The sequence below is a fragment of the Corvus hawaiiensis genome, chromosome 6 (assembly GCF_020740725.1).
Source record: "Corvus hawaiiensis isolate bCorHaw1 chromosome 6, bCorHaw1.pri.cur, whole genome shotgun sequence".
NCBI classification, from domain to species: domain Eukaryota; kingdom Metazoa; phylum Chordata; class Aves; order Passeriformes; family Corvidae; genus Corvus; species Corvus hawaiiensis.
Genome location: NC_063218.1, coordinates 23,582,723 through 23,595,396, shown reverse-complemented (window position 1 = coordinate 23,595,396; position 12,674 = coordinate 23,582,723). Strand labels below are relative to the sequence as shown.

Genomic DNA, 12,674 nt, shown 5'->3' with positions numbered 1-12,674 from the left:
TAAACAGAGCTGATGTAAAGCAAACAGCAATGACAACAGCCTGGCTGCTGGTGAGGGTTGGGCAAGCAGCTGGTTTCCAGTTTGCTGGCCTCAGCAGATGGCGGCGGCGGGAACAGTCACTGGGAGTTCCCACCCCGCAGGCACCCGGCGCAGCGGCCGAGGCCGGGGCGGCCCCGAGCTTCCCTCCTCTCCTGTCTGCCAGCAGCGCCTGCGCAACCCCCAGTGCAAAGACAGCTTTTGGGACTTCAGGGAGCCACCCAGCCGACCCTGGCACGGGGAAACCGGGGATGCCGGTGGGTGGGTCCCTCCGCCAGCCGCTCTCTTCGTCGGGTGTTTCACCTAGAAGGGCTCTGGCCGCCACACATTGTAGGGGAGGAAGCTGATGTCAGAGGGAAAGACGCCCGAAGGAACACCCAAAGGCCGGCTGCCGGAGAGGAAACGGTGCACCAAGAGCAGGGCTCTCTGGAGCAGCCCCTGGTGCCCCGGAAGGCAGGGAGGAGCATTCGGTCTGTCTGGCCTCTGCTGGGCACCCCCGCTGCTGGTGACAGGAGCATGGATGGCACTGGGTGGTCTACTGGGCAGATTTGGCAGAGCAGGCTTTTCAGAGAATGCTGCTGGGAAAGGATGCTGAGGGCTCAGGCCACTCTTCAAGAGATGGACCAGAAAACACTGCAACATCTGTGGTTCACTTCTTAGTTTCTTTCCACTTGTTTCAAGGCTAGATTTCTCAGGTTTGTTGGACATGCACTTCATAGCCACACTCCACTCAGCAGCCCGGATGATGGGCACAGCAGACCTGTGGCACATGTGCTGGGGGTGCTCAGCCAGTACCTGCAGCAGGGCAAGAGCTCATGCGCACTTCTCTCAGAGCAGTGCCTGCATAGTGGCCTCTCTGGCCCAGCCATCCATCCATCCATCCATCCACCCATCCATCCATCCATTTGACCCTCCAAGCTCCGGGCTCTTCCTGCAGCTGGGCTGTTCGCACTGCCGGCCAGGCTCCTCAGTGCAGCCGGCTGCACCGCTGACCCCAGTTAAAAATAAATCCTCCTCCTCAGCGGCAATATTTTTAACCCTGGGCCCATCCCTCTGCTCAGGTTACCAGCCCGCGCCCTCCCGGCGCACGGCGGAGGGGCGCGCAGCAGCCACAAGCCGCCCGTGGGGCTGCCGGCTGGAGGGACCTCCGCTAACCCACAACACACACCGCTGCCTTCTGCCCGTGGGGAATCCTAGGCTGTGGGGCTCCCCGGGCCGGGCCGGGCCAAGGTGCCCCGCCGGCAGCCGCGTGGGCAGGACGCCGGCGGGGGGGGGGGGGGTCGGAGCCGCCGCAGGCCCCGCCCGCCCTCGGTTGCCGCCTCCCAAACAAACAACAGCCGCTCCCGCTGCCGTGGCGACCGCTCCCCGCCCGCCGCGGCGGCGACGGGGCCCCGCCCCTCCCGCGCGGCTGACGCGTGCTTCGGCGGGGGGAGGTGGGAGGGGGAGGCGATGACGTTGCCGGTCCGTTTCCACGGGAACCACGCGCCGACGTCACGGGTTTGTGTGTTGTCAACGTCCCGCCGTCTCCCGGCAACGTCAGGCGCCCGGCCCGGCCCCGGCAACAGCGCCGCGATTGGCCGGGAGCGCCGCAGGGCGGGGCCCGCGCGCGCCGGGACCGCCCCCTCTGCGCGGCTGCGCCGGGTGCGGCGCGCGCGCGGTGTGCGCGCCTCTGATGGCCCCGGGCCTGAGGGGCCCAGCGGGGCCAGAAGGGACTGTCGGGGCTTAAGCCCAGCTGGAAATGAAGCACCACGCAGCCGCTCGCTCAACTCCCCTCTCTCCCCAGCACCCCGGTGAAACGGGGAGGAGGTAAAACTTGTAGGTTGAGTTAAGAACAGTAGAATAATAGAAAACAAAGTGAAATGCAATAATAATGGCAAATGGTAGTAATAATAATGATAATAAAAGGGAAAGGAGATAAAATCAAACAAGTGATGCACAATAGAATTGCTCACCACCCGCTGGCCGATGCCAGACCCCAGCATGTTGCAGTTACTTTTGTCTCTCTGGGGTTGCCAGGTTGACAGCACAGCTTTTTACAATGTTTTACTGTTTTTTCTGGGTGCTGCACTTGTCTGGAGGTAAGGTGCAAACACGTTGAAGGTGTCCCCTGCACTACGTGCTTACTCATACAATCCCACACACACTACCTGCCACTCTGAAACTGCAGGCTGTCGGGTGGGGAGATCTGGAAGCCTGGCTGGGATGTTGGTATCAGCAAGCACCCCAAAACTCTGGTGTCCAGTGCAGGTGGGCATGGCAGCCTGGCAGGGTCTTGCACAGCTGTGCTGCACGGCAGGAGGGAGACAGTGGTGTGTGCTGCGTGGGACCAAGTGCCTGGTGCCCCATTTCAGCTGCATGAGCCCAAACTCACAGCTCCATACTCCAGTTTCTCACCAGCACCAGGCCATTCTCTCCAGACCTCCCTGGGAGATGCTGGGTTTGCCTGGGGAAGGCAGGAGGGAACCCCTGTTTAGAGGAACCGGGGTGGGGGGGGGGAGCCCTCCAGGCCCTCTACTGAGGCTCTGTGCTGAAGCACAGGGCGCCTTTCTTTCCAAGCGCCCACATCTGCACTGGCAGTCAGTGCCCAGAGAGGCCAGCACCGTCAAGTGGTGTCTCACATGGGTGAGAGGAGCTGGTTTTGCAGCCCGCTGCGCTCTATATGGATCCTAAAGCAAACAGTGACGAAGCAAGTTAACCTGACCCCACTGGCTTGGCGGTTGTGCCCCTGGCAGTCAGGCTCCTGGGAGGAGAGTACAGAGGGCACGTCCTCCATGTGCAATCACCAAGTCAAACAGTCCCAAACTGGACTGCTGTACCTCTTCTGTGAAAGGTCCTTGAGTTTCCAGGCCTAGACTCTCTGACATGTTTACTGTCTACGTGTTTAACATATAACCTCGACAGGGAAGAAAATGGACAATCTCTTCAGAGGCTGGTATGGGCCTGGAGGATGGCAAGAGCTTTTTCTCGACTTGGAAAGAGATGTGAGCTGCTAGCAGTGAGCAAGAGAGACTCTCCTCCAGACCCTGTTCACTGTTCTGAGGTGGAGCAGAGCATACAGATGATCTGTAAATGTCTTACTCCCAGGTCTCTCTGCACAAGCATATGCTTAACTCTGGTTGCACAGATACTTAGGAATGAGTTAACACAGAAGATGTTTCCTCTTCCAGCAGCTACCCCCAGCCACACCAAATTGCTTGGCAGATCTGGATGCATGGGGAGGATCAAAGCCTCGGGGCTGGGCTGGCAGTACTCTGCACTGTTTACATGTTTACATATTCATGGCACTGTTAACCCCAGACAATTTAATAATAGTGAATTTTGTATTTGTTACATTTCTTAAATACCATCTAAGGAACCTCAGCTTCCTGGGGTATTCTCAATATTTGTTCCTAGGACAAAAAAGCCCAACTCACAGTGTAGCCATGCCTTATTATTTGTTCTCTTTCTATTACTGGGGGTCTCTACTCCTGCTGTGGCAGCATCTTTGCACTGAGCTGCCTGCTCCCTTTGGCTCTGCCTGGAGTGCAGCCTGACTGTCCAGCCAGAGACATGGCTCAGTTGCAGAAAGGTGCAAACACCTTGCTTTCAAGTCTTGCCATTTCCTTTCAGCAGCACCAACTGAATGTGACTCGCCCACGGGCTGAGTCTCTGTGAGTCCCTGCGACAGCCCCATCGCTACAGGAGTCGAGGACTCAAAAAGGGAGACCTTACTTGTGTTCATGACTGTCTTCCAGGGCAGCCAGCCCACCTGGCATGCTGGTGTCTGACGCTGAATGGCACAGGAGAAAGGTAAGATCTGGGGACTACCTCCAGTGAAGCAGAGTTGTTTCTCCAGGCAGTGACAAAGGCTCAGACTGTCCTTCTTCCTCCCAGACTATCCTCAGCGTTGTGATCCTTTGTTTGTCCTGAGTCCCCTTGAGCCTTTCTTTCCCCAGAGCACTCCCCAGTCACAACAATTAGAAGGTTTCTTTCTGTCCTGAGCTAAACAATCTTCAACATCCTGTCCCTTCACTTCAGCAGCTTTGTTCTGCATCTGCAACAAAATCTCCTTAGCTAAGCACAGTGGCATTTTCCTCCTCCTTCTCAGCACTTCCTCCTTTGCTACCTTTGGCCCATTTTACTCAAGAGGCACTGCACCAACAGAAGAGCAGGACCCCTTTACCCAACCCCTGTCCCTTTACCCAGCCCGTGGCACAAGCATTGGTATCGCTGCCCAGCCCCACAGGAAAGAGGTAGCTTGGCAATGTGACCATCCGGCTCCCACCTCCAGAAAGCTATTGGACACAACAGGAAACCCAAGCTTTCTCTTGATTGTGCAGGGATTTATTGCAGGCATCTTGTGGGGTTCCATCAAGGAAATCACAGCTGTACTTGCCTTGTTTGAATCTTGTCTGATAATCAGAAAAGTCCTGCATTAGCCTGTCACTGGGTTTGAACATGCTGCTTCTTACTGAGCACGTTTTCCTCTCCTTTCCTCCCAGCCAGTCAGTGCCCTGGACTATAACTGTGAGCATGCACAATGCCCTGGGATGGGCCTATGATGTTGGAGCTGGTGGAGAGATAAGAGGCCAGCTTGGCCATGGTGTTCCGGCTTTGTCTCACCACCATGGCACACACAGCACATCAGTGGCAGCAGCAGCAGCAGTTTTGGAGTTTTGTCTGGAGAACTTTGTGCTTGAATAGCTCCAGGTTATGAACCCTGGCTTGTGGGGCAATGGCTGCCAGCCCCGCCCTGGGGCAATGGGGTGCGGATGAAGCGCTGCGATGGGCGAAGCTCTTTCATGCCTGCTGGCTGAGAGCAGTGCATGGGTTCCTCAGTGTGTGGAGCAAGGACCAGCCGTGCCTGATGAGTTAGTATCCACCATGGTTCAGGCACAGAGTAGTGAGAATAAGTGGGATGGCTCGACAGCGTCATCCACAGTAATTGGCGGCCCACGGCACGCGGCTGTGCGACCACGAGATGCCGGGATGTCTCTGCTCACGGTGTTTATTCTTTAGGATGTCCCTGTCACACACCCAGCTGCTGTGATTATTAATTGCTATTTATACTTTTCTTTGAGTATGCACTGTGCTTTTAAGACCAGCAGAGGTGGGAACCCTGCCCTCCTGGAGGCTCCCAGGCTAGGTGGGAGGGTGACAGCTGCAGTGTGTCTTGTGGGGAGTTCAAGCCACTGGGATAATGTACCAAGGGCCCTTCCTCCACCCTTTGCTCCCCAGACACATCAACAAAGGGGGCAGGCTCCCACCACTGGTTTTTCAGCCCCCTTTCCTGCTTTTCCATCCTGTTTCCTTCTGAGGCCCCACAGCCTCTGCCTGGCTCTACAAGCCTCTCTGGGGCCAAGTGGATGGAAGGGATCCCTTGTGCCATGCTGGGAGTGAATGTAGTGGAGGACACCAGGAACAGTGGGTGTACAGGTGTGTGCAGGGAGAATTTCACTAATGCCCCTGGAGCCTGCCCATAAAGTCTGTAGCACAGCAGGTGCTCAAGTTGTTGTGCATATCCTCTGATGGTATGGGCAGGATGGTTGGCCAGGCAGTGATGAATTCTCAGTGCAGGGGAGCTATATCTTGGTGTCCACAGCAGTGCCCCCTGCATGCCAGCTCTGCTGCTGAACTCTGGCTGTCCAGTCTCCTTCCCAGTGACCCCAACAGTCCCTGGTTAGCTGGAGACAGATGTCCATCATATTGTGTGCCTAGAGAAGGAACATGGAACCATGCTACAGTCAGTGTTGCTGACAGAGAGTGGGTGCTGACAGAGAGTGGGTCATGAGACTACCAAAGGGCCATGTTGCTGGCATGAACTTTCCCCTGGTACATGGCCAAATTTAGGCACAGCCATCTCTTCCCCCTGAAGTGGGTTTTGGCTGTGCAGTTGCACTGGCCCACACATCTCAGGTGCTTTTCTGGTGTGGTTTTCCAAGGCCAGCCTCAGTAGACAGCTCAGATGAAGGAGGGGTGTGAAAGTAGGGCCAAGTTCCCATGCTGCACTTTGAGGCTTGGGAGCTCGCTGTTCTGTTGTAAGCCTCAGAGCTGCAAGCTTTCCCATCTCCCTGCTTGGTAAGAGGAGAAGTGGAGGCCAAGCAGGTGGAGGGGTTCTGTTGGTATCCCAGACAAGATCCTCACTGGATTGTTGCTGTCCTTCTGCCCTGCTGGCACCATTGTGATGCCCAAGAAGTGCAGTGGGCATGGCCTCTTCTGTCTGGCCAGGCATCTGGGAAGAGCCATCTCCCTGCTGATGATAGTCAGCAGCCACCTCCTCCTCCAGCACCAGATCCAGAGGTGCAGTGGGCTTGTCTGAAGCAAGGGAAAAGTCCCTAGAGGGGTGTGTCTGTGCAGCTGTGGCCTAGCCAAGCACCACCAGAGCCTGGCAAAACCCTGCTGGCCCTGGCTGTACAGGTTTAATAATGTTGTTGTGTTCACTGAATTCATGGTCCATTCCACAGATCACACTAATTTGTGAGGGTCTAATGGCTCTTCCTGTTCCCAGCTGGTGAGGGAGGTGAGGAGCCTCCATCAGCCTGGCATGCTGGTGAGGGTAACCCTGTCACCCAGGCAGGAGGGTTCACGCTCTGACTCTGTTTTGTCCCTGCGGTACTGCCTGCTTCCTTTTTTTGTTCTCACACATACTGCGGTAAAACGTGTGCACCCTGTGTTTGGAGCAAACAACAAATCCACGTCATGTGTTTTCGCTTTCTCTGTTTCGTTGCCTCCACATGTTAGAAATGTGTGGCATCCGTGCACTTTCCGTTTGGTACAAACCGATCATGCTTGGTTGCCAGTGGAGATGGCAACAGATGGTTTGCATGGGCACCACAAAAATATTGTGGGCTTTGGTGAAGTGGATTCCCCCCCTGATTTCCAGACACTTCTTTTGGGGAAGGTAGTTTGGCTAGAGGAACCCTGGGGCAGTTTGTAGACAGCAGGGCTAAGCAGTGTTTTTCTGAAATGTGTCTGGCAAATGTCTGAGACTGGAAACTGTGTCTGAGGCTCTTGCCCTTGCTGGGCACCAGTGTGTCAACCTAGGCCCTGCTGGGGATGTGGCTGCAGAGGTTTGGCCTGGTGCTCACTGGTGGCAGGGATGGCAGGAGCATGGCTTTGCTAATCTGCTGGCACATCCCTCCTCTGGGCAATGCTGAGGGCCTCCTCACCTGCACCCTGGGGCTGCCGAAGAGACCATGCTTGCCCTGCTCTTTCGGTAGCTGGCATGAGGGGAATGCTGGCTGGGGCAAAGAACCCTTGGCAGCACAGGAACCTGGGGTGACTGATGCCTGCCCCGAGATGGAATAGCCCACGGGCCAGCGCTGAACTGATGAGAGCAGCACTGGCAGGTCCTTTCCCCGCAGGTCCTTTCCCAGGGAGAGGTACGGGCCGTGAGCTGCGGCAGTCCTTGGCTGTCCCCTCTGCTCTGACGGGCAGTTCAGAAATAGCAGCTGGCCCAGTTCTCCCGCCCCCGTGGCCCAGATCTCTAAGAACGGAGGGAGGTTGCTCGCGCAGCAACAGCAACAGCAGCAGCATCAAGCGCTGCATTTAGCCCATGAGCTCAAACAGAGGGAGAGGCTGCCAGCAGGATCCCAGCCTGGCTGGGTGACGCTCCTGCCTGGAGACTGCGCTGCAGGCTCTGTTTGTTGCTGTAAACACGCTCCCTGCTGCAGCTTCCCTGTTACTATCTATAGCCGCGATCTCTTGGCTCCCGTGCAAGGCGAGTCTGCGGTCTGGCTCCCACCTTAGCCTGACCTGAGCCAGGGCTGCCTGACATCCCCGTCGTGGGTGGGTGTCTCCGGGCTTCGATGCAACAAGGATCAAAACAAAACCCAAACTGGAGGAAAGGACGAACCTCGCCCCTCTCTCTCCTCGTCGGTGGTTTCCCGGTGGCCTCCTGCCCATGCTCTTGGCAGATATCCCAGCCCCCCCGAGCACTGCTCCTAAGATCTTCCAACCTTCCCGGAGGGCTGCGGCCCCTCAGGCTTCCCTGGCAGTGCTTCCCACCATTACCCTCGCTCTCGACAATTACAAGCACACATAATAGACAAGTCAATAGTGACACATGAGCGTAACGCGCTCCTCGCTACGGGGAGGGGTGTAGGTTGAGCTTTCCGTGCGTGGGGCCCGCCGAGTACCTGTGCCCAGCTACGGGCAGACCCCGCTCTGTGCTGGCGGTGGGGCTTGACTTGCAGCGCAAAACGCACCGCTGCCCGGCGGGGCCCCTTCTTCGCCGCCTTTCTTGGAGCACCTTGCTCCGCGGAAAGGCTGTGCGGGGTCCCGCTGAGGGGAGGGGTCACTTGCGGCGGGACGGCGCCCCCGGGGAGGGCGTCACCTGCTGCGGGACGGCAGCCCCAAGGGCAGTGTCGGTGCCCCAGAGCCCTCGCAGGGTCTCGCCAGGCGAGGGGGGAGGGGCCGTCGCGTCCCGAACCGTCCCGTCCCGTCCTGTCCCGCGCGCCGCCCGCCCGCCCGCCGCACTTGGCTGCAGCCTGGAGCGCTTCCCGTCAGTCACGCCCCCTCGCACAGGATGTATCCCATATAAGGATATCTGCGTCAGTGGGTTCCCGAGCCCGGCCGTACCACTCCGCGCGGGGGGGAAAACCCTATGGCCACTCCCTCCTGCTCTGCCCTGGGGCCTCCGCCGCCCCTGCGGCCGCCCCCCGCCCCATGCTGTGCCTCTGTCCCGCGGGGGGCGGTGGCAGACGGCGCGCGGGGCGGCCCCCGGGAGGCGCGGGGCGGGCGCGGGGTGGGACGCCCCCCCCCGTGGGCGCGGGTGGCGCGTCCCCGGTGACGTCGCGGGAGGGTATAAAAGGGAGGCGCGGCGCGGTACTCCAGCAGCCCAGGCAGCCCCGGCGGTCGAGCGGAGAGACGCGCGGCGCGGACCGGGCACAGGGACGCACGCAGCCGACCCCTCCTCGCTTCATCCCCAAGGGCGCTTCGCCACCGTCGCATCACCTCTCACCTCCGGCTTGCGCTCACCGAGCCGACATGATGTACCAGGGCTTCGCTGGAGAGTACGAGGCGCCGTCCTCCCGCTGCAGCAGCGCTTCCCCGGCCGGGGACAGCCTCACCTATTACCCTTCCCCGGCGGACTCATTCTCGAGCATGGGCTCGCCTGTCAACCAGCAGGTGAGTCGCCGAGCGTGCCGGCTGCGCTTTTGCCCGGGGCAGGAGCACTCAGTAGGGGACGGGGCGGGAGCGGGTGGCGCGGGGCAGGCGGTGTCCGCGGAGGAGGTCAAGTCGGGAACTGGCGTGGGGAGCGGCCCCGGTGCCGAGGCGGGGCGGTCGGGGGGTGCCGTGGCCCGGGCCGCGCTCTGCGGCGGGTGTGTAAAGCGGCTTCATTGATAAAACGCGAGTTCATTGAGGAGACTCCGGAGCAGCGTCTGCGTCAGCGCGGACGTCAGAGATATTTATAACAGGCCGCTCTCGTGTGGAGCCGGCGCTGGCAGCGCGGCGCCGCGGCCCCGGGGACGGCGGGGAGCGGCCCGGGCGTTCCGCTGACGGCAGCCCCCCTTCCTCTGACCTACAGGACTTCTGCACCGATCTGGCCGCCTCCAGCGCCAGCTTCGTGCCTACGGTGACGGCTATCTCCACCAGCCCCGACCTGCAGTGGCTGGTGCAGCCCACTCTCATCTCTTCGGTGGCCCCCTCCCAGAGCCGCGGGCACCCCTACGGCGTCTCGGCGCCCGCCCCCACCACCTACTCCCGCCCCGCAGTGCTGAAGGCGCCGGGCGGCCGTGGGCAGAGCATCGGCCGCCGGGGCAAAGTCGAACAGGTGAGCGCGGATTGGAGTTGTTTGGGGCACGGGGGGGGGGACTGGAGGGACGCGCGGCCGGCGGGTTGCCCTGGCCGGGGGGGCACCGGGCTGGCAGCGGGACTGAGCGGCCTCTCTCTGCCTGCAGCTGTCCCCGGAGGAGGAGGAAAAGAGAAGGATCCGCCGGGAACGGAACAAGATGGCAGCGGCCAAGTGCCGCAACCGGCGGCGGGAGCTCACGGACACGCTGCAGGCGGTAAGTGCTGCCCGGGAGGTGGCGGGGGAAGAGGGAGTACCCGGGGCGGCGGTGGCAGGAGGAAGGGGACTCCAGCTGGGAGTGACGCCGGCCCTGGCTGACAGCCTACTCTGTCTGCAGGAGACCGATCAGCTGGAGGAGGAGAAGTCCGCGCTGCAGGCGGAGATTGCTAACCTGCTGAAGGAGAAGGAGAAGCTGGAGTTTATCCTGGCGGCCCACCGCCCCGCCTGCAAGATGCCCGAGGAGTTGTGCTTCTCCGAGGAGCTGGCAGCTGCCAGTGCTGCCACCGCGCTGGACCTGGGCACCCCCAGCCCCCCCATGACCGAGGAGGCTGCCTTTGCTCTGCCGCTGATGCCTGAAGCGCCGTCGGCCGTGCCGCCCAAGGAGACCAGCAGCAGCGGGCTGGAGCTCAAGGCTGAGCCCTTCGACGAGCTGCTCTTCTCCACGGGGCCGCGGGAGGCCTCCCGCTCTGTGCCCGACATGGACCTGCCTGGGGCCTCCTCCTTCTACCCCTCGGACTGGGAGTCGCTGACTGCCGGGACCAGCGGAGAGCTGGAGCCCCTCTGCACCCCTGTGGTGACCTGCACCCCGTGTCCCAGCACCTACACCTCCACCTTCGTCTTCACCTACCCCGAGGCAGACGCCTTCCCCAGCTGCGCTGCTGCGCACCGGAAGGGCAGCAGCAGCAATGAGCCCTCGTCTGACTCCCTCAGCTCCCCCACCCTCCTGGCCTTGTGAAGGGCTCCAGCATTGACTGACCTGCTGGGCCCCCTCCCCTGCCCATGCACCCCCACGGACTTGCAGCTGTGCCCCATGGGGCTCCCCAGGCATGGGGAGGGTCCTGCCACCGCCACCCCCTGTCTGGCCTGGTGCCCCGGGGCCTGGCAGAGCGTCATGCACCGAGGTCTCTTACCTCTTCCAGAGATGTAGCAAATCGCATGGAGTTTGTCTTGTCCCCAGTGGCCCATCCATGAGAGCTGGTAGTCTGTAGCATGTCCCACATGGCTGGGTAGGTGACTCCTTCCCCTCCTTAGTATCACTAGCATTAACTAATTAATCTCTTGGTTTTAAATGATTGGAATTTAACCTGGTGCTGGGTATCTCCAACTCGTATCTAGTGCAGCTGATTAACAATAACTACTGTGTTCCTGGCAATATCGTGTTCTGATGACTTAGCAATGACCCATCTTACGTGGGGGGAAAGAGACTCTATTTTATTTTCTAGTAGGTAGATAAATAGCTATATCCATGTACTGTAGTTCTACATTGATGTTCATTGTAACTTTACTGATCATGCATTGTTGAGGTGGTCTGAATGTTCTGACATAAGTTTTCCATGAAAACGTTTTTATTGTGTTTTTAATTTATTTATTAAGACGGATTCTCAGATATTTATATTTTTATTTTATTTTTTTCTACCTTGAGGTCTTTTTTGACATGTGGAAAGTGAATTTGGATGAAACCTTAAGCATTGTTTGCTTATTATTGTTCAGAGACATTGTCAATAAAAACATTTAAGTTGACTGCTGGAGCTGTCCTTGTGTTACCTTTTGCACTTGCTTCCCTGCGACCTCAAAGGGGTTCCCTAGCCTCTAATTTTGGCTGGGCTTTATAAACTGCAGACAACTGCAATCTGCCCGAGGTTTAGGGTGCATCAGGGTGGGAATACCATTTAGGCCAGCCCTGTCCTTGTCCTGGTGTTAGTCAGGGCTGGCTGTGGTTACACCCATCCTGGTAGGCAGCAGGGTTACTCCTTACGGCCTTCCCCAGCTGATCTGTCTGGGTCTGGTCCCACTCTCTGTCTGTGTGTCACCTACTGTGGCCTTTCACCAACCATCTGGAGGCCTTGCTGGAAAGGTGGTGAAAAGGCAGGTGCATTTGTGCCTCTGAATCAGGAAGGCCACCTCTAGGCTGGGGCCCACATGATCATCTCCATGTCCCTAACAGCCCAGCTTCCTTCCCCCTGCTGAGAAGGGGGTGTGCACCTGGATGTGGTCTGGTTCCTCCAGCAGTACCTATGGCCTATCTTCTTTGGGACAGGAGGGGAGGAGAAAGGCTTGCGCACTCCTCAATTTGGGCTGAGTGGTATAAGGCAAACCACTGGCCTTTCAGCTTCTATTAAAGCCAGTCCAGTCCTTGAATGAACGAGTTTTGGCAAATGGTGCACACACACATTCTAGGAATGTGCTGCCTCCTTGGGGTCTCTGTAAATGTGGTCTCTCCTGCTGAGTTAGTTTAGAGGGGCTGCTACCCTCTGTTCCCCCTGCTGCTTGCGCAGTGAAATGTGCTCTGCTGGCAGGACAGCAGCTGGGCCAGGTTACCCCTGCGTGCAGAGCAGTAGTCTGCTCACTCCCTAATAGCTACACATGAAGAGTCCCCTGAGAGTAGCAAGGCCCCCCTGACAGTCTCCAGCCCTGTCACTCCAATTTGAGAACTCCTTTCTCAAGGTGAAAGCAAAGATACCACCTGTGCTGGCATGTGTGTCCAGCTGAAGGCCATCTTGACACCATGCTCTCAGGGAATCTCTGTAGGCTGGCATTCAGGGTTGGGTTTCTGTAAGTCCACATTTCCTGGTCACTGCAGCAGGCTCTACTTTTTTCACCCCTTCACTAATCAGAACACACACAGAGGATCTACCTCATCTCAGTA

General features: G+C 58.6%; 1 protein-coding gene and 1 long non-coding RNA gene across 3 annotated transcripts; both read left to right on the top strand.

Moving 5' to 3' along the window:
• Nucleotides 1-1,701: 1,701 nt before the first annotated feature.
• Nucleotides 1,702-6,720, top strand: LOC125327921. 2 transcript variants are annotated; one of them, XR_007204449.1, is made up of 3 exons: nucleotides 1,702-1,842; nucleotides 3,646-3,825; nucleotides 4,518-6,720. It is a non-coding gene; the product is annotated as an uncharacterized LOC125327921 (long non-coding RNA). The 2 variants fall into 2 exon arrangements; XR_007204448.1 differs by having other exon boundaries at nucleotides 3,646-6,720.
• Nucleotides 6,721-8,834: 2,114 nt separating this feature from the next.
• On the top strand, nucleotides 8,835-11,548 carry FOS (Fos proto-oncogene, AP-1 transcription factor subunit). The gene is made up of 4 exons (XM_048307989.1): nucleotides 8,835-9,144; nucleotides 9,545-9,790; nucleotides 9,918-10,025; nucleotides 10,146-11,548. Exons 1-4 carry the CDS (start codon nucleotides 9,004-9,006, stop codon nucleotides 10,761-10,763), a joined length of 1,113 nt encoding a protein of 370 aa, XP_048163946.1. The 5' UTR covers nucleotides 8,835-9,003; the 3' UTR covers nucleotides 10,764-11,548.
• Nucleotides 11,549-12,674: the final 1,126 nt, after the last annotated feature.

Excerpts from the sequence above, each read along its gene's own strand:
- FOS (XM_048307989.1), top strand. The coding sequence starts at position 9,004 with ATGATGTACCAGGGCTTCGCTGGAGAGTACGAGGCGCCGTCCTCCCGC. Across the intron at positions 9,145-9,544 it reads GCTCGCCTGTCAACCAGCAG|GACTTCTGCACCGATCTGGC; the intron begins GTGAGTCGCCGA and ends TCTGACCTACAG. Across the intron at positions 9,791-9,917 it reads GCCGGGGCAAAGTCGAACAG|CTGTCCCCGGAGGAGGAGGA; the intron begins GTGAGCGCGGAT and ends CTCTGCCTGCAG.